At 39.3% G+C, this 26,578-nt stretch overlaps 1 protein-coding gene across 2 annotated transcripts; it reads right to left on the bottom strand.

Moving 5' to 3' along the window:
* Positions 1–1,747: 1,747 nt before the first annotated feature.
* Gorab (golgin, RAB6 interacting) lies at positions 1,748–19,085 on the bottom strand. 2 transcript variants are annotated; one of them, XM_047521678.1, is made up of 5 exons: positions 18,945–19,085; positions 14,774–15,131; positions 12,510–12,611; positions 10,050–10,190; positions 1,748–3,737 (listed from the first exon to the last, which is right to left on the bottom strand). In XM_047521678.1, the coding sequence occupies exons 1-5, from the start codon at positions 19,003–19,005 to the stop codon at positions 3,305–3,307; spliced, it is 1,095 nt and encodes a 364-aa protein (XP_047377634.1). In that variant the 5' UTR covers positions 19,006–19,085; the 3' UTR covers positions 1,748–3,304. The 2 variants fall into 2 exon arrangements, with proteins under 2 accessions (XP_047377634.1, XP_047377635.1); XM_047521679.1 differs by lacking the exon at positions 18,945–19,085 and having other exon boundaries at positions 14,770–14,903.
* Between the last annotated feature and the right edge of the window lie 7,493 nt (positions 19,086–26,578).

Raw genomic sequence — 26,578 nt, forward strand, 5'->3', positions numbered from 1 at the left:
ACAGTTAGCTTTCCAACCTCTTATTTTGCTTTAATAGCATTTCCTCCATTGGCCTTTTGTGAGTGTAAATCTTATTCCCTCAATTAGACTATAAGCTTCTTAAGGACAAAGGCACAGATCACAGACCTCTTAAGTAGCACTACATATAAGTAGCTACGTGAAGTTTGATCAACTGTATAGAGAGATGATGCTGCATTTTCAAGACAGCTGTTTGGTATTAGGAGCTTGCAAAAGTAGCCTAACAGCAAGGCAGACTGGAGAACAGTGCTCTGCTTCATCCCTCCAGAGAGTAGATCAAGTCAGGACCGGGGTAGGGGTAGATCTGTGTTGAGAAGAGGTATAATTACCTGGGTCCAGAGTGGCCCCAGCGTCTGGCAGACTGAATTATATCTATCAGGGCTTTTTAAAATGCTGACTTGGCTCCTTATAAAAACAAACCCCAAAACATCATTTGTAAAGGTCACAGGAATGGCCTGGGCCGGAATCACTAGAGTCTGTTTTGTGCCAACACCACAGAAGAGGCTGTGGCTGACTTCTCAGGTAAGCTCCGCAAGCCTGTACTGCTGATTCCAAAGAATGAGACTTTATAGCTGAGCTGTACTCCATAATTCAAATGCCAATCCCGCAATGAAATATGCTCATGGAATTCCAATCAGAGATTTTCATCATCTGGCTTGGAAACCAGCTGTGCTCTCAGTGATATGAGGATTTACCACCACCTGCAAATGCTTGTAATTCAGCAGAATCATACCGAGGTGAAAACTCTGAGGAGAAACTCTGTTTCACTGCAGTGAAAGAACCGTGTTTTCAAAGACCCAGCTTCTCTGAAATGCACAGAAATGACTCCAATTTTAACAAGCAAATAGTGAATCAAGATTTAAGAACCCTTAAATTCGGAAATTCAAGTTGAACCAAAAAGTTTGCTTCAAGAGAATAAGTGAAAACTACATTTTGGAAAAGACTATCTTTTAAAGAGCACAAGTGAGCTCCCCAAAGTAGGTGGCTCCTCAATTACTCACCACCACGGTCAGAACTCTGACTGCCTTCCACTTCAGCGGGCTGAGAAGTTCTAACAGCAGAATGGCAGCTCTCCAACGCATCCCAATAAACACAGCACTAATTTGAGATCAATAATTTCCTTCACAGAAATTACCAGTTACTGAGTATTTGTGACTCTATATATCAAAGGCTTCACAGGTATTTTATTTTAAAGATGCACACATCAGGGTCACGCTGAGAAAGCCAGTGCACTGGTCCTCATCTCTAGGAGCCCCAGTTCTCACTCATTTGCTCTTGTTCCTTCCACACATGGGATGCAGCTGCCTCTGTATGAAACTGATGCAATATCGTTTTGTCACTTATATCATCACCTGAGCACTCAGATACCACCCCAGGAAAGCCAGGCAAGATAACATATTTTGGTTCAAAATAATGGTTCCAGCAGACCTTTTATAGTTGTCTTTGAAAAGCTTTTCACTCACACACACACACACACACACACACACACACACACCCTGAATGGGTTATAAGAAACACTGTCAAGTACAAGGATGTGCAGCACTTCACCAGGTGACGTATGCAGGAAACACGTCAGGAGTACAGAACTCTCCTGACACTTTAAAATGCCACTGCCAAAACTTCTGGCCCTTAAACTCCTCACTGTAAAATAAGATGATTAGATGATAAGATTTCCTTCATGATTCTCATTTCTCCATTCAGCTTGTAAGAGTACACATACCATATTTAAACAATATTACAGAACTTTATTTGTTAATAAATTCTCATACAAAAATGGATGACTGTATCTACTAGGAGGAGATCCCAAATGCATCACTGACACACCTCGCCCCAACAGTCATCTTTTGAAATTCGTGTTTTTAGGGTAAATGAAAAGTCATACTATAAATACATAAGACTGATTTACTCCTTAAAAAAATAAGACTGTCGTGGGCAATGAAGCTTTCAGTTTTTATGTATGATATCCCATAAATAAAAACATAGGTCCTATATAAATGCTTCTGTTGAGAGAGGTCAGTAATGAAAATTATACTATTAACTAATTACATGCAAGTACAAATATCACCCAAACTACCAAAAGATAATATCTTCAACCAAACCCACTTAAAAATAGTATGTCCCAACTTTTCAAGAAACTATTATAGATAACATTATATTCTTTCTTATCTTTTTATAGTAGTTCCTGTTTTAAAAACTTAAGATGAAATTATTTTTATTTTGGGGAATTTCTGATAAATAGATCATAATTTAATGTAATAGTCACAGATTTCATGACAAAGCTACAATATTTATATACATCTTCACATATAGCACAATGTAGTGGTCAAGTATTAGCAACAGGTAATTAACAAAGTATTAAAGTAATAAAATGCTTTATGCCAGATAATTTATATTCAACATACAAAACATATATTTACAAGTAACATTAGAAAGAAAATACATCAATTTTTTTGAAAAATCAAAAATAGCAATAAGATCTTCCATATTATTTTCAGCCTTATGTTAGAAATGTTTTCACTGTCTAAATTAACCTGATCAACTGTTATTTAAAAAGAGAATACATTAAAAGTAAAGTTACACATACATAGGACTTTTATATACATATATGTGTGTGTATCAACTAACAAAAATTCAGATGGTAAACTAAAACCATTTAAAGGCAAATTAAAGACAAAAGTAATGTTGCCTGAAGTGGTTTTGTTCTTTATAGCATACACTATACTATAGCATATACTATGTAGTTTGGTATATAACCTACTATTTCCAAGTTGAATTTTACAACTCTAGTAAGATCAGGAAGACCTGATCTTCCACTCTTTATGCATTAATTTTTGTGTCTTTAATTGATTACATTCCATTTTCAACACTTCTCCCAGGAGAAGTTAAATGAGTGTCATTAGGTAATGAGTGTCATTTTTAATTTACTTTTTGTATTTACTTGGTCTAAAATTACTTTAACCATGTATTTTTTTCTTCTACCCTTTTCTTCTTTTTGTGGTGCTGGGGCTTGAGTCAAGGGTCTCATGCTCTTCATCCTTTAAGTCACTTATTTAACCCAGTAGTAAGGGTTAAAGGAACAACTGGTTGAAATTGGGGTGAAATATGCCCTGCTATAAAACAATCGTCATTTGGGGCTCTGCAATGGCCAAACATGTTACCCTACTAAAACTAATCACAGATTCAAAAATTAAGTTTTAAAGAGGCCCTTTTAAGAGAACAGGGCATAATCTATTGCAGAGAATATACTTCACTGAATATCATATTAGCTAAAAAGAACACTGGCACTTCATGTGGCCAGAGAAGTTGGCACATCATTAACCCCTTGGTTTGGGCAGTCTGGACTCAAATGGGGGAAGCTGCTAGAACTTCCACGCTGTTTGTCTACCTCCAGGGAAGCAGACTGCTCCTGTGGCTTTCTGTCCTCTTTGGCACTCTCCTCAGCAGACTGACATGACCTCTCTCCAAGGGCCTCATGCTTCCCTGCTTCTGCTTCCTGTTCACGAAGCAGTCTTTCCACCTCTACCTCGAGTTCCAAGGTCTCCTCATCAGCTTGCACATCCAGCTGCTTCATCAGCTCCTCCAACTTCTTGGCTTTCCGAAGCTCGTTCTGCTGTATGATTGTGCAAAGGTGCTCAGTGAGTTGCTCCTTTATCTCAGTCTTTCGCTGCAGATCTAGCTTTGCTGTAATGTACTCAGCTTCAGCCCTGTCAAATCGCTTCCTGTCAGGACAAGACAAAGATTGAGCCATTAGTTTTCCACTGACAAAGACGTTTTAAAAAAGGATAGAAACAATGAACTCCAAAATTGGGTCAGGACTGTATGATGAAGACACGAATGTCAACACTGCACAGAGGCTGGCGACACGTTAGGTGAGCTGGGAGATGGATGCAGAAACTTCCACAACAGCCTTTAACAACACATTGTGCTCACTTTTTCTTTCCAAGCTGTGCTTGAGTGAAGGCAGGCAGACTGTTACCTCAGTGGTGTGCTAGCTCTGAAGCGTGTGTGTGGGAAGGGGGGGTGCGGAGAGTTCTGACTTGTAGCATTTGCCAGTATAAATCTACTACTCTGGTCAAGTTCAAGCCACCAATGTGATATCACTAAGTATCAGAGATGCACAAAATCTGCTCTATAGCTCCAGCACAGAACTGGTTATAATTTATAAGAAATAAAACAAGAGATGGAGAAAGCTGAAAATCTGTATCTCTTAATTCAAGGATTATAAAGGAAGAAAACAATTTGATGGAGGATATGGACGGTGGTTGGGAGGTGAGTGTAAGCAGGACAGAGTGCACCCAACAAAATACTAGGTGAGGGCAAGAAGTAAACATCAGTAGAGAAGAAAACAAGGCAGGTTCAGGCAGGATCTCTCGCACTTGGCACTCCTGGCAATCTGGGCCACACAGTCTTGTGAAAGGTTGCCCCGTATATTGTAGGATGCTCAAGTCACTAGCTGCCAGTACCACCCACTGCTTGTGACAACCAGAAATGTCTCCGGACACTGCCAAGCATCCTGTAAAGGGGAAAACTGTTCCCAGGTTAAGAATCCTGGGTTGAGTTGTTCTCCCCCTTCTCACTCAGCAGCAAGACTGCTGGTACACTTGTATGAAGAAATTTCAGGTATTCACATTAAGCAGACCACAGATGAGTAGGGCCGGTTTTACTGAAGGCGGGTAGTTCAAGCATGGAAGCCAGTCACTCTGCAATATCCTTTTTATTCTTTTGCACCAGGATAGTAAAAAAGAAAAGTAAAATCTTTGTTCATTGTCTTTTGCTTTTTCTACATAATGTAATACTATTCTTTTTACAATAGGGAAAGAGGTTTCTTCCGCTCTTGAGAGAAAAGACTGATTTCCAACTCATTCTTCAAGTAACTGCCATGAGCACCTGTGAAGGCCACATTGGCTCCCAGTCACGACTGCGCACTTATGTCAGCTCCGGGTGGGCAGTGCTTCTAGCGAAAGGTTACAGCAGAAAGCAGCTCTATCTCCTAGCTTGAGCCTCTGTCTTGGAAAGACATAGAGTGAAAATCTAAAAGGCTTTGATTTTAGAAACCCAGGGTTTGAAACTTTCCTCTGCTGTTGACTGTGTGTTGCCTGCTTTGGTCTTTGTATACAAAGAACAGTTATTCAGTCAAACTAATTTGGGGAAAAAATGAATTTTATTGTAGAATACAAGATGCAATTTCACAGGCAAACCTAAGAATCAAGGCAACTTATTTCCTGGGAGCTTGGAAGACACCATTCCTCTTCCTGGAGTTTTCCCATCACTCACAGCCCAACGTGGCCAGCACGCCACTCTATCTGTCAGTGATCCTGTTCTGTAAATGCCAGGAGAACCTGGCGGGCTTGCTCACCTCAGTATGGAGTTTTTGGTGTCTGGGTCACGAGCCACTGTTTGGCCTATGGATCAACATGCTGGAGTGGGCAGCCCATCTTTGTTCTGATCAGATGAGCTCTAAGCTCAGCAGCTGCAGTGAAAAGCAGCCAGGTTTCTGTGCAGGGGCGAGGGAGGAGGCAGGTAGGGACCAACAACTCCAGCACAGCAACTCTGAGCGGTTACCTGGTGAGCCTAGTCTGTTTGTAAAATAGTGATGAAGTACCTCACTGGAGTGACTGAAGATTCAACAGCACAAACAGGCCAAGCGTCTACCCAGTGCCCAGTAGGTGCCTAAGAAACAGAGCCTCCTTCAGCGTGCCATTACTGTACCAGTAAACATGTATCTAAAATTAAAATTGTGGAAATTTAGGAACCCAGTATTTACACTTGAAAATTCTTATTTATATAATGTTCACTTATCGTACTTCTTTTTTTTTTTTTCACTATCACCTAGTAAACATGAGAGAATCATTTGTGTTTCAATACACCCTGTGTTAAAAGAACTGTTCTTAAGGAGCTCTGCTGGACATCTGGGTCCCTTATTTCCATATTTTATAACATATCCTGTTTATGAATGTTCTTACATCAATTCAAGAGCCAGCTTTAACAACATTCTCTATAGAGAACTGCCCTTTCCCCCACTCAAACTTCCCTTTGAGTCTGTGGTCTCCCTCAGCCTAAGTCAGTTAGCAGAGATTTACAGACTGCGTTCATGAATACTGAATTGAAATTAACATTTGCAAATAGGTCCCTAGGTTTCCAGTGATCTTTCACCCTAGATAAATCACTAAACATTTTATATTTTTTTAATATATTTAAAATCCTCCTAGTCAGAAACATGCATATATATTCTTGTACAGAATGATTTATATTCAAAATATTGATTAGTTTCACAAACTACACTACCAGCTTGGGGGTCAGGCAAATACATCAAATCAGAGTACGATGCCACACTTTAGAACAGAATAGTAAGAGCATTATACACAACAGTAAGACATACTGCACTGGAAATGCAATTATAGAACAGATTTGTTATTTTAAAGGGATATTGAGAGATTTAATGAATGTTATTTAAAGGATTCTAGAAACTGTCTTTTGGTTTTGGTTTCCCTGAAAACTTTTAAAAATTATTAACTCTTGTTATGCCATTAGGTTCCACTGATGCACTTTGACTTTCTCAGTTTCTGTTTTGAGAAGTTTTAATTATTTGTATAGATTAACATAGGACTTTTAAAAGTCTTTAAAAGAACAAAGAAAATTCGCTTTAAAACAGATTAAAATGAATTGTAGTTTGCAGTTATTAGATGGGTTCAATGGGCCCTTCATAAACTTAAGGTGTATTATGAAATTCAAGAGTCATCTTGACACATTCTTCTACCTCATCGCCCTGGGAATTGTTTTACCATTACTTACTGATTATTCCCATTTATGCTAAAAAGTAAACAATGAGAAAATAGAGACTGAAGGAATGATCTACAAGGATAACGTAACAATGAAATAAAACCATCACTGCTGAATTTTCTAACTATGTTGTTCAAGTACTATATCACCTTGAGAAGGTGTAAGAGAAGACTGGAAACGCCACCTTTATAAACTACTCTTACTTTTCATTGAAGACAGTTGAGAGTTAATAGTTCCTCATTATCTGCACATATTGGCAAATACAGACATTTGACAACAAAACATTGTGCTGTCAGACAAATCAAAAGATGAATGCCGTGGAGGGCTAACACAGCAGCCCACCAAAATGCCTCCTAATCCCTGGAATTTTCAATGTTACCTCACAGGAAAACTACCTTACAGGAGGAAAGATGTGATTAAGTTAAGGATTTAGGGAGTACTTATTTTGAGATTGTCCAGTTGGGCCTTAAAATCAATCACAGATATCCTTTGAAACGAGAAAGCAGAGGAAATCTGAGAGAGGAGGAAGCAGAGAGACCCTGGAGGCACAGAATGGAGTAGTGTAGCTGCAGTGAGAAGCCTCTGTGTCCACCAGAATCCAGCACAGGAAAGACGGAAGGCACCGCGGCGCTCTGAGGATGTATGGCCAACACTGTCACCTGCGAATGCCAGGCCTCCAGGAAAGCACAGGAAGAAGCTTCTCACGTTTTAAGCCCGACAGTCTGTGGTAATTTGCTCTCACAGTTCTAAGAAACTACCACAAATGCAGACACACTCCAGAGTGCAGGGGGCGAAACTGACATTTAAGGGAACTCTCAGACTACGAGTCTTCAGAAAACCCATCCTATGTGAACTTCCTCAAACTCAAGAATCCGCAGAAGAAAAAGATAGTAGTTCTAAGGACAAAAAGAAGTATGATAGCCTCCTACAATTAACAACTTCAATAGGAAGAATTAGTCAATATTTCACAAGCATGGGGCTGCCCTATGCCGCTAAAAGGAGCTCTCTACCCTTTTCAGTTTGTAAATCAAGTATTATTTGATATAAGGAGGTTTACTACACTCACATTTTTATAAAATACCTTTCTGTAATACCTTTTATTCTGACTTCTATAAATTATTCATAAAATAATTTAAAAATATTTTCTTCTTGTACACGCATGTGTGTTCACATGGGGTGTCCTTTAAGCCTAAATAATAAACAGGGGTAATCACTGTGCATGCAGATTCAACGACACGCTCCACGTGAGGCTCTCAGCAGCGGGCACCACCCTGGGTACCCCGCACCACAGCTCTGCACAGCAGCAGCAGCCAGTCTCAGGTTGGAGCCAAGTGTGGGCCTTCTCAGAGGAGACTGCCCCAAGGCTGCTTCGCACTAGCCAATTCAAAAGCACATTCTGCCTTATTTACCATCTGAGAACATTTTGAGGACACAGCACTGAACTAGGAACTAGAAAGCTAAGATATCATTTTTATTGAAAAAAAAAATAAAGAAAGTCAAGGAAATCTCCCACAGAAATCAACTACCTGAGGGTTACATTCCGGGAAAAATCTGCACCATTATCTTAGAGTACCAATCTACAACTTTCCTATAACCACAAATGCAAACTTACAACAGCTGCTTAATCTCTTCACTAACAAGACACACCCTGGATCCAGTCATAGTTTTCTAGGCTTTTCTCTAACTTACCTGAGAGCTGAGGCTTTAAGAACTGCTTCACACTGCATCCACTTACACACCACCACATAATGCCAGGAGGAACTGACTTGCTTGGCTCATTAGAGATGTAAAAGTACACTAGGTAAAATATATTTACTATGTAAGAATTTACTAAAGGTTCATAAAGAATATTTATATATTGTGGGATGTTTTCTCCTTTAACTTAGTAATTCTTCTGTCTCTATGGTTCTCTGAAGATTAAAACTCACATTTCTTTTATAATACTCAATATGAAAAGGTGTCCTTTTCTACCCTCTAGTAGGACAGAATTAGTTTTTGTTGAGATACTCAGCAATGCACCTTATACTATGAATTATTCAGATAAAAGGCTACAAAGGCATAAAAATGATCCTCTGGCAAATTCATATTAGAGAATAAAAGATGTTAAAAATCAAGACAGTTTAATCTTGAAATCCTGGTTACTTCCTCAATGGCCTTATTAATAGGAATCTGGAACCTCTGTTTATCAGCTACTGATGGCATTAATTTAAGCTATTAATTAATAAAGGCAATCTATTATGTCTAATAGCATATGCTCAAATAACAATTACAAAAATCACAAGGACAACCACAGACCTCTTTCTTAAACACTAAACAGTGAATTAAAAACCATAATCAAGCATTTCCACTTTATTAAATTGTTACATAAACATTCTGATGTTGTGGTTTACCCTGGACTAATGAGGCATTCCGATTGATTTCTAGTGTTACAGAGAAAATGCAGAACTAAGTCATTAACACAGCATTCCCTTGTGAAAAAAGACAAACCAGGATGATTAAAGAAATGCTGAAGGGACTGGAAAACCCTGAAATTGGACTTTTTTTTTTTTTTTTTTGCCCTTTTATCTGTTTGCAAAGTCCATGTAATTCTTTACATGTGTTAGTTCATTTTAAAAATACTCCATGATGATTTTTGTCTCTTTATAAAAATGCCAATGGTTGAAGCCTAAGAAACATATAATAATCAAACCATTTTGTACATATTATAATTAAAAAAAGAAAACACACTTTAAAAATTCTAAGATAAGAGTGATACTGTCTTAAAATATTCACAAGCTTTTAAGAAATAAACTAGATCTTCTGACTTCAAAGAAAACTAAGAGAACGAGGCTCCAATCCCACACAGGCCATACCAAATCATCACAGATCTTAATGGGAAATACATAGATTTGGTGTTACAGAGTAATAGTTTGGGGACAAGCCACTCAGATGTTTTCTTTGCTAGATCCTGACAGATTCCTAAGAGTCCCAAACATTAAGTAGCTGGAGGTATACAAAGAAACACTAAAATGCAAAGCAAAAATGCAGAAAACTCTCTAACAAGAACATGAACAAGGTAAACTGGTCAGGCAGACTACAGGAAGACTTCACATTAGAAGACACACTTGAATCAGAACAAGAGAGAACAAACATCACTCACCAGGGCTGACAGGAGACTTAAATGATGATATACCTAAGAGCTACTGGCCTGGCTAGTAATAAAGAGGAATTCTACCAGAGCCCTTGATCAAGGTTCAGATTCCCTCACTTACTGTGCATATGAATAGTCCAGGCTGGCCTGATCGATCCGGTTCCTGAGGATTCCAATGTCAGCAGATACCATGTCATCTAAAGCCTGCAACTCCTTCTGGATCCGCTTTAATTTCATGGTCTCTGCCTGAGTTCTTTTAGATCTAGAAAAATCAGGAACATGGTAAAAGAGTTTTAAACCCATGTATCCATACACAATGTAAGTGAAAAACAAGACACTGAATACACAATTAGTTATGATTTTTTAAATTAGAAAAAGTCAGAATTTAAATAAATGTTAGTAATATTTTGATATATCTCTAAGACCACATTTTGTTTCTTCTGCTTATTCTTCCAAATTTTCTATAAGCACATGCTATTTTTCATAAACAAGGTAAAACGAATACATCTAAAAGAACATATCTATATTTCCTCCAATTCAACCATCCAACACAGCTTTTTAAAATTCTAGTATTGAATTCATCTACTTATTAAGCCCATTTTCATTTGAGTCTTACCTGACATGAAGAACAGATGCCTGCATTAAACGTTTCTTTAAAAGTCTGAAAATATCTATTTGTTTTTAATTGTCTTAAGCCCCATTTCTCCACTTTTCTTGCTTTGATTCTTGTTCTCTAGGTAAAACTACAGATCCTCAAAATTATCTGTGGAGCTCAAAACCAAAATATTCCTTTCTTTCCTTGTCTAACTCATTAAGTTTCATTTTCCCAGATGTGGGACACCTATAAAATCATCTCTCAGTTCCCATACCAAGAAACAGTAGCAAATACACATGTAAGCCTTTAATCCTGATTCACTCATTTCAAAATTTCACACATTCTCAATGGAGAAGAAAACCCTACATGAAACCATGACACTGCGACTGAGTCTCCTGAGTCTACTGTGCATGTACCACCCTTACTGTCTGCCCACAGAAGTCCACGTGACAGGAATGACTTTCCCATCAAACACTTCAAAGTCTGTTTGCTGATACTCCAGCCATGCTGCGTGATTCTTTTCAGCTCTACCAGCACCAGTGCTCTCCATCTTATGTCAAAAGCACCGAGAGCAGTGCTGAGCCTTGAGAACCGTCCACCAGGTGCCGAGGGCACACCCTGTCCTCTCGGGGACGCAGAGGCAGAGGCAGGATAGCAACTTAGCCCAGTACCAAAAGTTAAAACAATACACGCCCCCTCCCGCAAAAATCCACAAGTCTTCCCACTTTCTCTAAATTGAAGCCTATGACAATGCTTTTCTGAAAATAACCACTTGTGGGAAAAATTAGAGGGCACTTCTCTTTTACAAGTTGTTCTTTTTCTTGAAACACAGTTAAATCAGGGAATTGCATGTCTCCCATGCTTCATGAAAGATGAAGGTGCACCAGAAGAAGGAAAATAAGTCATTTCAAATACATACACCCTCTGCTGCTCAAGTTCTGACTCACTCTTAAACCCACCCCCTTCCTTTCACCTCTTCCCCGGCCCCTGTATCTACACATATTCCAGCCTCAAGCGATAAAATTTTTGTCAGGTTTTTCCAGAGGTCTAAAAAGAAAACAACACTGAATACTTGCTTGTATTAAGTTCACATGTTCTCAACCCCTGCTTTATTTCCTAAGGCCACAGGAAATTAGTAACTACAAACAATGCTGTTTGGGACTGGTACCGTACAGCGAATGATGTGTTTTATTTACCTGTTTTATTTTGTAGTACTAGGGACTAAATTCAGGGCTTTGTGCATTCTAGGCAACTGTTCTACCACTGAGCTACATCCCCACCCCCCTTTTTAAAAAATTTAATTTTGAGACAGGCTATCACTAAATTGTCTAGGCTGGCCTCCAACTTGCAATCCTCCTGACTCAGCCTCCACAGTCACTAGAATTACAGGTGTGAGCCACTGTATCCAACTCAGCATAGTAAGTAAGAAGGGATCACTGACAGACTAACACTTCTTACTTTAAAGGTACTAGAAAACTCACACAGTGCTCATCACGGTTACCTTGCATCATCAATAGAAGGTACATAGAAGGGTAAATCAAGAAAAACATCATAGGAAACACAATTAAGATTGGTTGAAGCGTAAGACACTTATGCAGATTAACCTTTCTCCTCTACAGGTCAGATAATTAAGGTTTCTCCACATTGAAATTAGAGCCTGCTTTTGTTGTACTTTTGCATGTATCTACAGCTATTTACTGCTTCCATGATGAATGTGTAGATGGTTACGAATGAAATCACTGATGTGGGTCTTTAAGTTTTAATTATTACTGCATTTATAAACTCGTATGATCCATGCTTAAAAAGCCTCCTTTAATAAATTAAATCTGGAACTTCAATATCATTTATGAAGTAGAACTGTTCAATTAACATTAAAAGTAATGGTTGTAAAGAAAATACCAGTTTATTAGAATAGGCATATGAAAATAAAAAACATGGCAGAATTGACTGTAGGCTAAACAATCTCTCCTGCTTCAGGAGCCTCACCTTTCTGCAATTGCTTTAGCCAAAAGAGCTTTCTTACGTTTATTTTTTTCTTCCATTAGTCGCTGTTCCTGTTGGAGGACTTCCCAACGAGATTTTTCTTGCCTAGAGAGCAAAAAAAGTATAAAGATAAAATTATGAAAGAGACTGCTGCCCTATTCCACACCTCACCAGTCTCAGTTTCCTATGTGTAAAATTTAATCAGGCAGATTACATATATTCTTTCAAAAGTCCTCTTAAAAGAAACCCATCTGCAGCTCATTATTCTGTTCTAGAAGAAACAAAGACTATGATCTGAAGTAAAAAGGCTTACATAAATTGGACTTTGAAATCCATTATATGTATATAATCTAGGAACCCACAAACTGGAAGCCAGAGTACTGTAGCACTTTTTTTAAGAGTACAAAGAAATGTGTGTAAGTTAATTATGTATTATATGCAAAATGGAGATCAAATAAATCAGTTTGGAGCTGAGGTCATGTCATACCTTTTAGTGTTCTATGAAAAGTCCCCACCAGTTCAACATCCTTAAGACAATAGCCAATGTTTATTTCATATATTTTCTTCCAATTTGCTCACTTTTTTCCAACTCTTAGACATTTTAAGACAGAGTAATATGCTATGAACTAAAGCCAAATGAAATTGGGCTAAAAAAAAAAATGAAAACATGTATTGTCTTCCAAACAGTACAATTCTGAAAAAAAAATATAAAGTGTACCATAAAGTCATGAACTTGATGTCAACTCCAACAACAGCAAATCTATTTATCCGATTATTGTCACCACCATTATTTTCAAATTTGCAAATGTGGTAGCCACTTCCAAATGGACACCTCTTCTCTCCATTCCTCCAGCTCTGCCCTAGTGCTGCCACAGGTCACCCCTCATTTTCTCTACTGCAGATCTCATTGGGTGCCTAGTTCCTTCTTACCTGGTACTGTCCCCCAAATGGTCTGAAATGCGGTAATACCTGGCACTTCCTGGCATTTCTCTAACCGTAACTTTGATCAAAACAGTTCTCCCTCTGAGGACTTAGGACCAGGCTGTGTCAGCAAACTCCCTAGACAGGCAGCCTCTGCTTCCAAGCCCTTCTGTACTTCTTTAGTTCTACACAATGTCTCTGGTTTATCCTTTTCTTTCTCAGAGAAGTGAGATGTCACCTTAGAGCATTCTGTAGGATAGAACTTTTCTTTCCCCTGCTCATAACCTCAAAATTTCTCCTTTTCATTAATGGCTCCTCAGATTACTTGTCTTCTTTAAAAATATGAATATATTCAGTGTTTTAAAAAAAAGAATAATCTTCCTAATGGCACCCAATCTAAATTGTCCAGCTTAATTTAAACTCACCCCCCCCACACACATATACTGATTTCAGTTTAACAACAAAGGTAAATTAAACACTCTTTCAATGTTGGTTTCATAATCCATGTGATCCTATATCTCTTGCCAAATAAATTCTTAATTATAAACCCTTAATGGGAAGTACACTTTTAAACTCACAGTATAGAATCTGGATCAGCAGGGAATAGAAATATATCTGAGATTAGAAAAAAAAACGTAAAATACTTTGAAAAAAATCTCAAAAAACTAAACCAAAAACAAATATCATCCTTTCTTCTTATTGCTATTTGATGAATTCAAAGTCACAGAATGACAATTTCCACAAGAGTGTGGCTAAACTAAATTATGTATGTTGTCTCCAGTACAACCACATTAAGTGAATAATGAAAAGAAATCTAATGGTGCAATTAAATTATATAATTAGTCCCTCAATTTCCTAAACTCTCTCACTGGACCATCTCTTCACATCTCTTCATAAATACTCCTTTCTGAAACAATGGAGATGTCATCTGGAAAGGGAAAAATGGGTTCAGTTGGGGAAGGGTACAATACCCACAACAACTACTTTTGATGAGTTTAAGATCACAGACTGGATACAGACATATGTGTGTATCTCAACTCTATTACTAGCTGTTTATTAGCTTTAGGAAGATGCCATCTTTTCTGAGCATCAGATAAAGTGAAAATAATACACATACATTGTAGGGCTACTATGAAGACTGAATGATGTAAAAAAAAAAAAAAAAAAATGCCTAACAATGACTGGCTTATACTACATTTAGGTGGTGGCTACTTTTCCAAGATTACTGATCACATTTCAAGACTTGAATAAAAGAGAAAATGTTAAAACTGACCAACCAACCAAATTTCCTCAAAGTCCAAAGGGGTAGAGGGAGGTAAAATGAGAAGTCTCACAGACTTACTAACAATTCCATTTTCTTTTTCTCCAATTTGCAATCTGGCTTTGGAGGTAGGAGCTCAACTTTCTTGTGACCACCATGGGAATTCTCAAGTCCTGGTTCCCTTCCCTGACTTTTAATACCCTGTGGTTTTCCATCACCAGCAGGAGAGGGGACTGTAAGAGGACTAGGAAGAGTAGGGGAGGGAGAATGTGGTTCTTGAGTGTTAAGTCTCTGTTTTGGAGCAGAAAGCAGCTGCTCCAGAGGTAATGAGCCTGGTCCATCTTGAAGTCCAAGTTTCTGGCTTTGTTCTAGAAGGGCTTTTTCTCGCTGAAGTTGTTGTCGAGTTTTCTTCCCAGGGAGACGGCGTTGTGGTTCAAATGGATCTATATAATGGGGGTGAAGGAAAATTATTTTGTGTGAGAAAAGAATAATTATAATTTCTTTAAGAAAATAAAACACTGACATTAACCTTGACAAAAATTCTAGAGATTCTTCCACCCCATTCTCCAAACCCGGGAAGTCTATGAAGTTCAATAGTTCAAACATCATACTGCTGATATTTAACAAAAGCGAACACAGTTCTCAATTTATCTTAATAGGAAGTCCATTTTGAGAGTTAGGCCTTAAAATACAAAACAAGTTTTCTTTTTTATCTTGATTTGATAATTGTCTAAAAGAATTTTGATCAAACTAGATAGACAACTAAATTCTGTCTTGTCCTGACTTTGATTTATGGTTCTCCCTATTCTCCAGAAATAAATTGGTGGTTAGTTTGCAAATGGATTCCCTTCTCTTCATTTTCAACAGTTTTAGGGGTAATTTTATACACAGGTGGACACTACAACAAATATAATTGAGTAAAGTCTCATATTTCTAGGAATTAGAATTAATTAATGAATTTTTTTCTTTCATCTTGCAAAACAACTGACGGTTGTATTCCCCAAAGTCTAGTCAGGCTCTAATCAATGCACTCAAACTAATTTTAATAGTAGCTTTAACAAAGCAGTAGAGAAATATAAAATAATTGGAGGATTTTTTTTTTTCTAAGCATAAACTAAATAATAATACTTCTGTTATATTTTTTGGACTGTCCAGGCCAATCTTAACCTCTTAGGGCAGACAAATGCAGAATCTGTCTCACATTCATACTATATTTAACAAGATCTATAAATACTATTTTCCATAAAATACCTTGAAAATGGAAGTATGAGTCCTTATAAATGAACAACTCATATAGGACTCTTAAATTCTGCATACTAGCCTCTGAAGCAACACAGCTTGTTATTTAAATTTCCAAAGTAGAGTTAAAAGTTCTGAAGTCACAGTCCCAGTTTTGCTACAGACCATATCTGTCAGGCAAACCATTTTTTTACCTCAGTTTCTCCATCTGTCAACCAGTTGAAAATGATCTGCTTTATTTAACTCATGGAGTTAATATAATATAAAAATTAAAGAAGATATGTTAAAAAGGATATTTTCAAAGACAGAAGCACTATGCAGGGTGTGGTAGCACACATCTTTAATTCCAGTTACCTAGCAGGGTAAGGCAGGAGAATCACAAGTTTGAGGGCAGCCTGGGCAATAGTGAGACCCTATCTCAAAATAAAAAATAAAAGGGGTTGGAGGTACAACTCAGTGGTACAGCATCCCTGGGCTCAATTCTCAGTACCACAAACAAAACAGGAAAAAACCAAAAAACAAAAACCCACACAACTCTTCAAGGATAGACATTCCTTATATTCTTTCTCTTCTGGAACACACGAGAAAACTATTTCCTATCCCCCAAATTATATAACTTACTTTTATTGAATGGAATATAAGTAGGAGTGACACGTCATTCACTGGAGAAAGCATTTAACTGTCAGTGTGCACTTTTCCATCTCCTTCCCCCACCCCCATGGTGAACTCCTTTAAGACAGCACCAGAAGATGGTGTGGAGTGATATGTATAGCACAGTTACCCGGCAACCTATTTTAGACATGGCACTAGAGTGGAAAATCAATTCTTATTATTGTAAGGTTATCTGTGATGCCAGCTTGCCATAGACAGACTGCACAATTATCCACACCTCTGAACTTCCCTATGTACTCACCCCTTCCTAATCACATTCCCTTGCATCCCCACCAACCTGAACTTGGTATTTCTTTGACATTTTTTATAGATTTCCTATATTCCTAAAAGAAGTTTTAAATGATTTTAATTTTATGCAAATTATCAGATTATATATATATGTATATATATATATATATATATATATGCCTCCAACTTCCTCCTGTACACTGTATTTATGTAACTTACACATATTAGTGCATGTGGATATAGTTAATACAGTCCTACTAGCTGTATAGTACACTGGATGAGTAGAGCACAACTTATTTATCCATTCCCCTGTTAAAAAACACTTGGGTTGCATCTAACTTTTTAGTATTATAAATAAGATGATGACCAAGTTCCTCAATGTACATTCAGGCATATCCAGGGTATATTGTCCTCACTTTGCTAGTGACCAATCGCACACTCCTAGATTATTTAATTACATTTTTTAAGGCTGGAGAACAGCTGGGAGGGCCCTTAAAATTAAATATCCAATTCTCAGTGTTTTACAAATGAGGTATACAAGGTGAGAAGACTTAGAGGCAGTCATGAGGTCTTTATGTCAATCTCATATTTGGCTATGGGTACAAAGTTACCATCTTTGTCATCAAGGTAGTCACAGAATAGTGATCTGGGGTCCATGTCCTCACATTTCATTACCATATTACGGACCTTTAAGTTTAGATCTTTAGCACCTTTTACCAATCCCACAGCACAGAAATAATTCAAAGTATACTTTTAGGGAACAATTGTTTTGTTTAATTTGGGCTCCTACATTAATTAAATCTTATTTGCCCTGGCAAATTCACTTCTGCTAACTCATTAATCTGTGAAAAGTCCAAACTCCATCCAATTCTGAGTGCCACAGCCAACTTTTGGACAAAAATCTATCACACAGTCTCATGATGTGTAGGCTATAAGCTCTTTGAAGGCAGGGATGGGATGCCTTGTTTATCTTTGCATCCCTAGTGCAAAAAGTGAAACCTGGAACTTGAAATTCAGACCAGAAGCAAGGGTACTTGTCCTCTACATCTGGATATGTGACTAGCTGTTGAAAACACACCCATGTGACTGCATGTTTATAATAATTTCAGTACATCAAGCTAGACAGTCAGTTGAACCACACATTGTAGCACAACTTTTAAAACACAGTTTTTAAAGGATGCTGGAAGAGTCAAAATTTCCCAATTTAAATAATCTACACCAGCTTTACCTTACTAATTTACTTCCTTTTGCACTTGTCAGTCCTGGATTATTCTCACACCTATGCTTGAAGTGCACAGGTTATCTGAGTCACATCCAGTTTTCCCACAAACTAATAAAGGACTTGGTAAGACTTATTTAATTACACCCCAAATAAATTATGGTACCAAGAGTGGTGCAAACTTCTCACGGGAAGTGGTGTGCGCTATCACCACACAGACCTTCATGAAAATTCAATCACAAGCAAAGCAGTTTACATCACTAAGGGTTTCCCACAAAGTCACTGGAAACTTAATTCCTTCATCAAAATACATTTAAAAATAGCATGAACCCACTCAATGCTTATTTCATAAAGCCGGGGGAGCAGTACACAATTCCAGCTGAGCCCTGTTGGCACGGTTACACGTATGTACGTGTGTGAGCGTGTCTAGAGATACACACGTTTATGTGTATACATATAAACGTAAGTCAGGCTTCACATGTAACTCCTCGAAAACCCTTGCGACTGCTCTCAAGAGTTGGAAAGAAGTGCAACACATCAGCGGGCGACCAGCAGCGAAGCGGTGCTGCAGACGAACTGCGGAGGAACCCAGGTCTGCACTAGAGGACTCGGGGCTCCCTTCACCCCACGCCCGCCTGCACAAAGGCGCGCGTTCCGACGGTGCGCACGGGGCCCTGTCCTCCCGCTCCTACGGGAGGCAGCCAGGCCGAGGCTCGCTTCCTGCCCCAGGCCGCCTTCCACGCCGGACCCGGACCCTGGCGAGCAGCCCGCCCAGCCCCTTCCCGCGCCGCCGCGGCGCCTCCACTTCTAGGCCGCGCTCGGTCGCGTCGCGGCTTCCACGCCCCCTTCTCCCGGGGAGCCGCGGCCCCGCCTGCGCCCCGCACGCACAGCGCGCTACCTTTGTTCTGCTTCAGCCTCCTCAGCTCCTCCTCGGAGAAGCCCGCCCAGCCCTGCGCCATCGGCCCGGCGCCGGCAGCCCGAGCGCGCCCCGCTCGCAGCGCCCGGACTGCCAGCACGGCGGCCCAGGCACATCCGGGTTCCGCCGCGGCCGCGACTGGCCAGCCAATCAGCGCGCCGCGCTCTGGGCACGCGGTCCCTCGGCGGTCGGCGTCCGGGTCCCCCCGAGGCCGCCTCCGGCGGTGCCGAGTCGACTGCGGGGCACGGCCGGTCGCAGGCGGGTCCCCGCCCGGCCGACGCCCGCTCTCCGGCCTCCGCTCGCCGACTGGTGTCTTCGGGAGATGGCGGGAGCAGTGAAGTGGAGAAGACGGGGAAAGGCGGCAGGGAGGCCGGCCGGTCCCGAGACCGCCCCGGGGAGCTCCGACGAGGCCCGCGTGCCCGTGCGCCCGTGTCGCCGCGGCCTTTCCCCGCGGGCCTCGGGTCCCCGCTCGGCCGCGCCTCCGTCTGTCTGTGTGCCCGGGGCGTCCTCTGCGGGCCTGGTGGCTAACCCCTGGGCTTCCCGGCCCCCGCCCCGGGGCACGTAGGAGTCGGAAAGATGCGGGCGTCTGGAGGCCCACGGGGCCGGGAGTGAAGGAGACAGCCACTCGGGTTTTAGATTTCTCTTCGCTATTTTGTATCTAAGAACGAAAGAGCAAGACCTCTTTATCTTGGTTTATCTTTTAAGAATCCAAGGTGCGACTTGGGGCTTTAATATGTCAATGATGTTTTTTTTAAAAAATTGGAAATAAAGGAATAGACTGATCAATAAGACATCACGCCAAGAAAAAAAAAAAAAAAAAAAGAAACGAGTACTTCAGGTCTAGATGATTGATCAGAGGGGAAAGGATGTTTGGAACTCTCGTTTTCTTTGGGGGTTGCCAAGACACTAAATTTTAAATATGCATTCGTTTTCAACACATTTAAAAAGTAAAATGCCATCCAAAAGGAAGGAAGGGTACAGTTCCATCCAGTGTTTGAACATAGACAAAATACATTACAGCGAAGGCATAGATGAGCTCCAGAATAGTAAGTGGGAATCGGTGGCATCCTAGTAGTTAATTCCGTTTCCCGTTTGCAGACATCAGCCACCTAGTTCATCTGATAACAACGTTAAACCAACTTGTGTGCTCATGTTGAACTTTACACAAATTTTCTTTGGTTCGAGCTGGATGAATTTCAAGTTATCTATAATCTTAATAGAGATGGTAATTGTGGTATTTTAAAAGGTTTTGCATTGGCCTTGAATGAGAACTAAGCATGAGCAAGATATAGTAAAAGATAGTAAAATCTCATCTGTATAAAATTATGATCTCCAGTTGCAATGTTCTAAAACTTGTGTTTGTTGTTTCTGTTGGCTCTCCCTCATGGTGGCTGGATGCTTCAAATGGTGTATAATATTTTAGTGGGAGCTTATCTTCAAAGAATGTCTTCATTCCATGGGATCTTAAGTATCCGGGGTGGAGAGTGTCTCTACATTTGCTTTTGCTGGGCTGTAGATGTCTCCATTGTGTTAAACCAGATTTAAGATAATTTTTTCAACTTACAATATAAATTTGGATCCTGCCTTCAAATGTAATACAGGCTTCAGGTGTCAGGGTTTTTTGTTTGTTTGGTTTTGTATTAGCACAAACACATTTATTTATTAACCGAAGGGATGATCTTAGTTAAACCAACCCTTTGAATGTAAAATGTTTGTGATAGAGATAATTGAACACAGTAATAAAAAAAATAAAAGCAGTCTGGAGATTTGCACATTGAACTGAGCTTCATTCTTGCAGCTATTTCCTGTCCAAAGTGATGATGAAATTTTTGTTTTACTTTTTCTTTGGCCCGAGTACAGGTGACATTATTCATGACACACTCCACCACTAACTTTCCATCTTTCAATTTTCTTCTTTCTGGACTTCCTTTCCCATCCCATTCCCGATGCTGAACCAATGCACCGTTGACAAAGCTGCAGACCAAGTTTTTCTGCCACCAACTGTCGTTTCTTCAAACTTCTAGGGTACGAGAACACTGTTGTTTTCAAAGTGCCTTCAGTGTTTATGTTGAGCTTCTGGCCTTGCAGGGTGATGACACAATCCGGTTTGGCCATTTTGCCCATTTTCCACAGTCAGTCCCACTCCTGGTTCCTTCATAGCGTCATCAAAGCCTTTGCTGTCCGCCTGGCCCATCTGCCTCTAGCGGCTGAGTGGTGGCCATGGTGGGCGCTGGCGGGCTGGTGTGCCTGGCGAGGGGAGCGGACTGGCCAGGCAGTGTGCTGTCCAGGGTTTATTTTAAGTCACAGATAGGCTTTCTTACTACTTTTCCAGAGTATTAGGCAGTTTTTCTAGTCCTCATTTTTTTCAGGTTCTTCAAATTTTGTCTTCAAATATGTGTGGGAGTCCCAATCCTGGGGACCTATATTACACAGGACCCCTCTTTCTGCGTCTCTTTGTTTTAAGTCCTGTAACTTATTTTTTTCACTTAAATAAGACATGTTATATATTACTGAGCATTTTTGTGTGTTTATGGAAAGGGGACCATCTGTGACAATTGAGACTATAATACTGCTTCCAGTTGATTCTCCACCAGGGCAGCTAAAGTAATGTTTTAATATAAAAATCCAACAGTATCTGTAGTCTAGCTAAAACTATAAAACGGCTCCTTGTCACACTGTGGGTGAGTCAGGGTCTACATAACCCTGACCCAGTGGACCTCTGCCTACCTCTTACGTTGGGTCCTCTTTCCCTTTACTCTGCACTCCCTAAACTCCAACCAAATTGGCTTTCCTTTGAGTTTTAGAATTTGCCAGATCTTCCCTCGCCCACCCCCAACCCCTTCTTGTCCACCCAGGGCTATCCCAGTGCTTCCTTCCCTCCCTCCCTCCATCCCTTCCTTCACCTGGGATTGAACTCAGGTGCTTAACCGCTGAGCCATCCCACTTTTTCTATTTATTTTGAGGCAGGGTCTCAGTAAGTTGCTAAAGCTGGCCTCTAACCATCCTCCTATTCAGTCTCAGAACCTTCTGGGATCACAGGCGGGTGCCGCCATGCCAGGCTCCAATGCTGTTCCTTAAGCTATGATGTTTCTCTTGTTTGACTGGTTTCTCCTGTGCCCCAGGTTCCGAACTCAAGTGTCCACATAGATTTTCATGATCATCCTATCTGAATAGCATCCCCATTTCCTTATTGCTTTCATAGTGCTGATTACAATTTCTAAATTACTTGTATTTGTTGACTTTTTATGTCTTATTTCCCTTTGTTAGATAATATCTCCTCAAGATTAGGACAGCATCTTTTATTTACCCAGAGTAAAACAGATATGTTTCGTCAAGTAAGCACTGAATAAATATTGAAACAATGAGCCCTTCTGAGTCAAACGTTAACTTGAAACACTTCCCTGTGTATTTTTAGATTTCTTTCTAGTGTGAATTTTTATGATGCTGAATAACATTAACCACATTTATTATTCATTTTACTTGAAGCTACAAACTCATTGGTTAACAAATTACCTTAAAAATAATCTGCAAAAAATCAAGATGTCATTTTCTTTTTGTAAGGCCTCTGAATAGTACTTGAGCAATATTTCGTAGGTTAGAGATCTAATTTATCTGTCAGATTTATCCCTAAGTGGTTCATAATGTAATGTTGATATAAATATTAATATATTAAAAAATTTAATTTCAGTTATTTTGTGTGTGTACACACACACACACACACACACGCACACACATACACTATTGTATGTTTGTATCCCTCCAAAATGTATAAGCTGGAACTTAATCCCTAACGTGATACTAGTAGCGAGGTGGGGATTTTAGGAACTGATTAGGTCACGAGGGCTGTGGGACCTCATGAATGGGATTCGTGCCCTTATAAATAGGTTTGAGGGAGCCTGCTTGCCCTTCCCTGTGTGGCACTGCAGCGAGAAGGTGCCATCTATGAAGCAGAGAGCAGCCCTCACCAGACACCAAATCCACTGGTGCCCTGATCTTCAACTTCTTAGCCTCCAGAACTCTGAATGATAAATTTCTGTGCATAAATTACCTAGTATAGGATTTTTTTTGTTATAGCATCCAAATGTATTAAGACAACATGGAAGTAAAATTGACTTTATCTGTTGATCTTGTATCCTGCAACTGTGATTAAACACACTTATTAATTATGATAGCATTTTTCAGAGGGTAAATACCATTGGATTTTCTGTAGAGAAAATCTTGTTTTTCAAATAAACAGTTTGACTTCCGTCCAATCTGTTTGCATTTTATTTCCTTTCTTGCCTTATTGCATTGGCTAGACCCATCAGTACAATGTTGAGTAGAAGTGAGATCAAACACTGTTTGCTTCTGGTCTTAAGGGAAAAATCACAAAGTCTTTCATTATTTAATATAATGTTAACAGTTTTTCTGTAATGCCCTTTGCTAGGCTGATATAATTGCTTTCTGCTTCTAGTTTGCAGAGACCTTTGATCAGAATGTATAACGGACTCCCTCGAGATGATAACATGATTTTTCTGTTTCAGAATATTAATATGGTCAGTTGCATTGATTGATTCACCAGTGTTATGTCAGTTTTACATTCCTGGGATAAACTCTACTTAGACATGATTAATTATCCTATTTATATATCCTTGGATTTGATTGACCAAAATTTTGTTTAGACATTTTGCATATGTTTACAAGGAACATTGATCTGTAGTTTCATTGTTTTGTAATGTCTTTGATTTTGAGATCAGGGTAATACTTTAACAAATTAGTTGAGAAATAGTCTCTCTTCACTTTTCTGGAAGACTTGTGTACCATTGATAGTCATTTTTTTCCTTATATACTTGGTACAATTTACCAGCCATCTGGGGCCATCTGAAGTTTCCTTTGTGTGAAAGTCTACTTCAAATTCAATTTCATTAATAGTTATAGGGATATAACTATATGCTCTATTTATGCTGGACTTTGTTTTTCTCCCTTTAAATTTTTTTCTTGATGCATATTAATTACATAGTGTAGTGACTTTCACTGTGTATTGAGTGGAGAGGTGAAGGGGCCACAGGGATTTGCCCTTCCAGGAACACCCACAGTGACTGACCTCTTTAGTCATGCCCCGTCTGCCTACAGTTACCACCCAGTCAGTCCATTCAAACTAGGATGAACCGATTAGGTTACAGTTCTCACAATCAAATTATTTTCCCTCTGAATATTCTTGCATCAACATGAGGAGATTTGGGGGAATACCTTACATCAAAACCATAACAAGGCTGTCCTAATTTACATGGGTTTGTCTGCATCTTCTACTCTGTACCATTGGTCATATAGTTATTTTTATGCTAGTACCAAGCTGAGCTCCCTTTTCCCCTGGAACTAGAAATTAAACCCAGGAGCACTCTACCCCTGAGCCACATCCTCAGCCCTTTTCATTTTGAGACAGGTCTCACTAAGTTGCTCAGGCTGGCCTTGAACATGCAATCCTCCTGCCTCAGCCTCTTGAGTTGCTGGGATTACAGGCATGCACCATGGTGCCCAGCCCAACCTGTTTTTGTTACTGTGACTCTGTAACATAATTTGAGGTTGGGTATTGTGATGCCTCCAACTTTATTCTTTTTGCTCAGAGTTGCTTTGGTTATTTTGATTTCTTTTTCTTTTTTTTTTTTTTTTTTTTTGCAGTGCTGGGGATTGAACCCAGGGCCTTGTGCTTGCGAGGCAGGCACTCTACCAACTGAGCTATATCCCCAGTCCTTGATTTCTTATTTTCACATGAATTTTAGGATTTTTTTCAAGTTCTGAGGAGAATATCATTGGTGTTTTAATGGGAATTGCTTTGAATCTAAATATTACTTTGATTGTAAGATCATTTTAACAATATTCTGCCTATCCATGAACATGGGAGCTCTTTCCAGATGGTTTTCCTTTCAAGATATTTGTCCATTCATCCAACTTGTTGAATGTATTGGCATAAAGTAGTTCATAATATTCTCTTATCATGCAGTAAAGAGTTAACTCAAATGCTCGAATCCAACGTTCCAAAGAAAGGACTAGCCTTTGACTTGCTTTTGGGAGATGATTATAGACCCTTGGAAAACCATGCCTGATAAGCTTATTTTATAGCTGGGGTCATTAGCCTTATTAGATACTTTATGCTAACAATGTGATTTATGGTGAATACCTGTTTTTGTTTGTTTGCCCTCTTAGGCTTTGCTGTATTAGTTTGATGTCTGGAGGGGTGAATATTGGGTAGGTAGTCAGTTGTAAGAATCCTGCAAGCCTATGTGATTGACGCCCCCAGGAAGAACCCTACACATCAAGTTTCCAGGTATGCTTTCCTGGTTGGCAGCACTTCATTTGTATGGTCACATATCATTGCTGGGAGAATTAAGTGCTGTTTCTACAAATACAAGGTAGGAGACAATTGGAAGTTCACACCTGATTTCTCCTGGACTCCTCCCTATGTGCCTTTTACCTTTGCTGATTTTAATCTGTATCCTTTCATTGGTGTAAACTATACTTGTGAGTTTTCTGAGTTCTGTGAGTCATTTCTAGAAGAACATCAAACCTGAGGGTGGAACTCCCTCCACACATATCCTTCGGGCACCTACTAGGGACTGAACACAGGGGCACTCTATCTACCACCATGCTACATCTCCAGTGCACCCCTGGCTTTTTTTTTTTTTTTTTTTTTTTTTTTGAGGCGGGGTCTCTAAGTTGCTGAGGCTGACTTTGAACTTGACATTCTCCTACCTCTGCCTCTCAACTAGCAGGGATTAAATGTGTGCACCACTATGCCTGGTTTGCTTGTTATCCTTTCAATATCTGTTGACTTTATAGTGATTTCACTTCTCTAATTCCTTATATTGGTTATTGGTGTTTTGTCTTCTTTCCTTTTTTTCTTTCTTTCTTTGTCTTCCTATCACTCACATTAGAGGTGTACTGGTTTTATTAATTTTTCACCAATAGCCAGATTTTGGTTTTATTGAATTTTCTATTGTTTATTACTTTTATTTTTTGATTTCTACTCTAATCTTTACTTTTTATTTCTTTTGCTTATTTTGGATTTTATTTGCTCTTATTTTCTTAGTTTTCTAAGGTGTAAGCAGATCATGGCTTTAAAAATTTTCTCCTTTTCTAAAGAATTGTTTAATGCAATAAGATTTCCCTTAAGTACTGGTTTAGCAGTATCCTATGAATTTTGATGTCGTGTTTTTCTTCTCATTCAATTCAAAATACTTTTTAATTCCTCTTGATATTTTTTTCTTTGAGTCATGAATTTTTTAAAATCTGTTAGTTTCCAAATATTTTGGATGTCTTTCTGTAGTCCTTTCTCTTATTGATTCCTGCTTTAATTCAATTGTGATCAAACAAGTAGTTTGTATAATCTGAATCCTTTTAAATTCACTGAAATTTTTTTATAGCAGATAAGGTAATCTCTCTTGGAAAGTGTTTTGTGTGTAAATTAAAAGAACATGTGTTCTGCTATTATTAGATGGAACCTTCTGTTAGCACCAATTAGGTCAAATTTGGTTGACTGTGTTTCAGTCCTCTGTATCCTTCATGATTTTCTGTCTACGTGTTCAGTTGTTTATTCAGAGATGGGAATGGAAATGTTAGACCCTGTAGATTCATCTGTT

Source organism: Sciurus carolinensis, chromosome 12 (genome assembly GCF_902686445.1).
Source record: "Sciurus carolinensis chromosome 12, mSciCar1.2, whole genome shotgun sequence".
Classification (NCBI taxonomy): domain Eukaryota; kingdom Metazoa; phylum Chordata; class Mammalia; order Rodentia; family Sciuridae; genus Sciurus; species Sciurus carolinensis.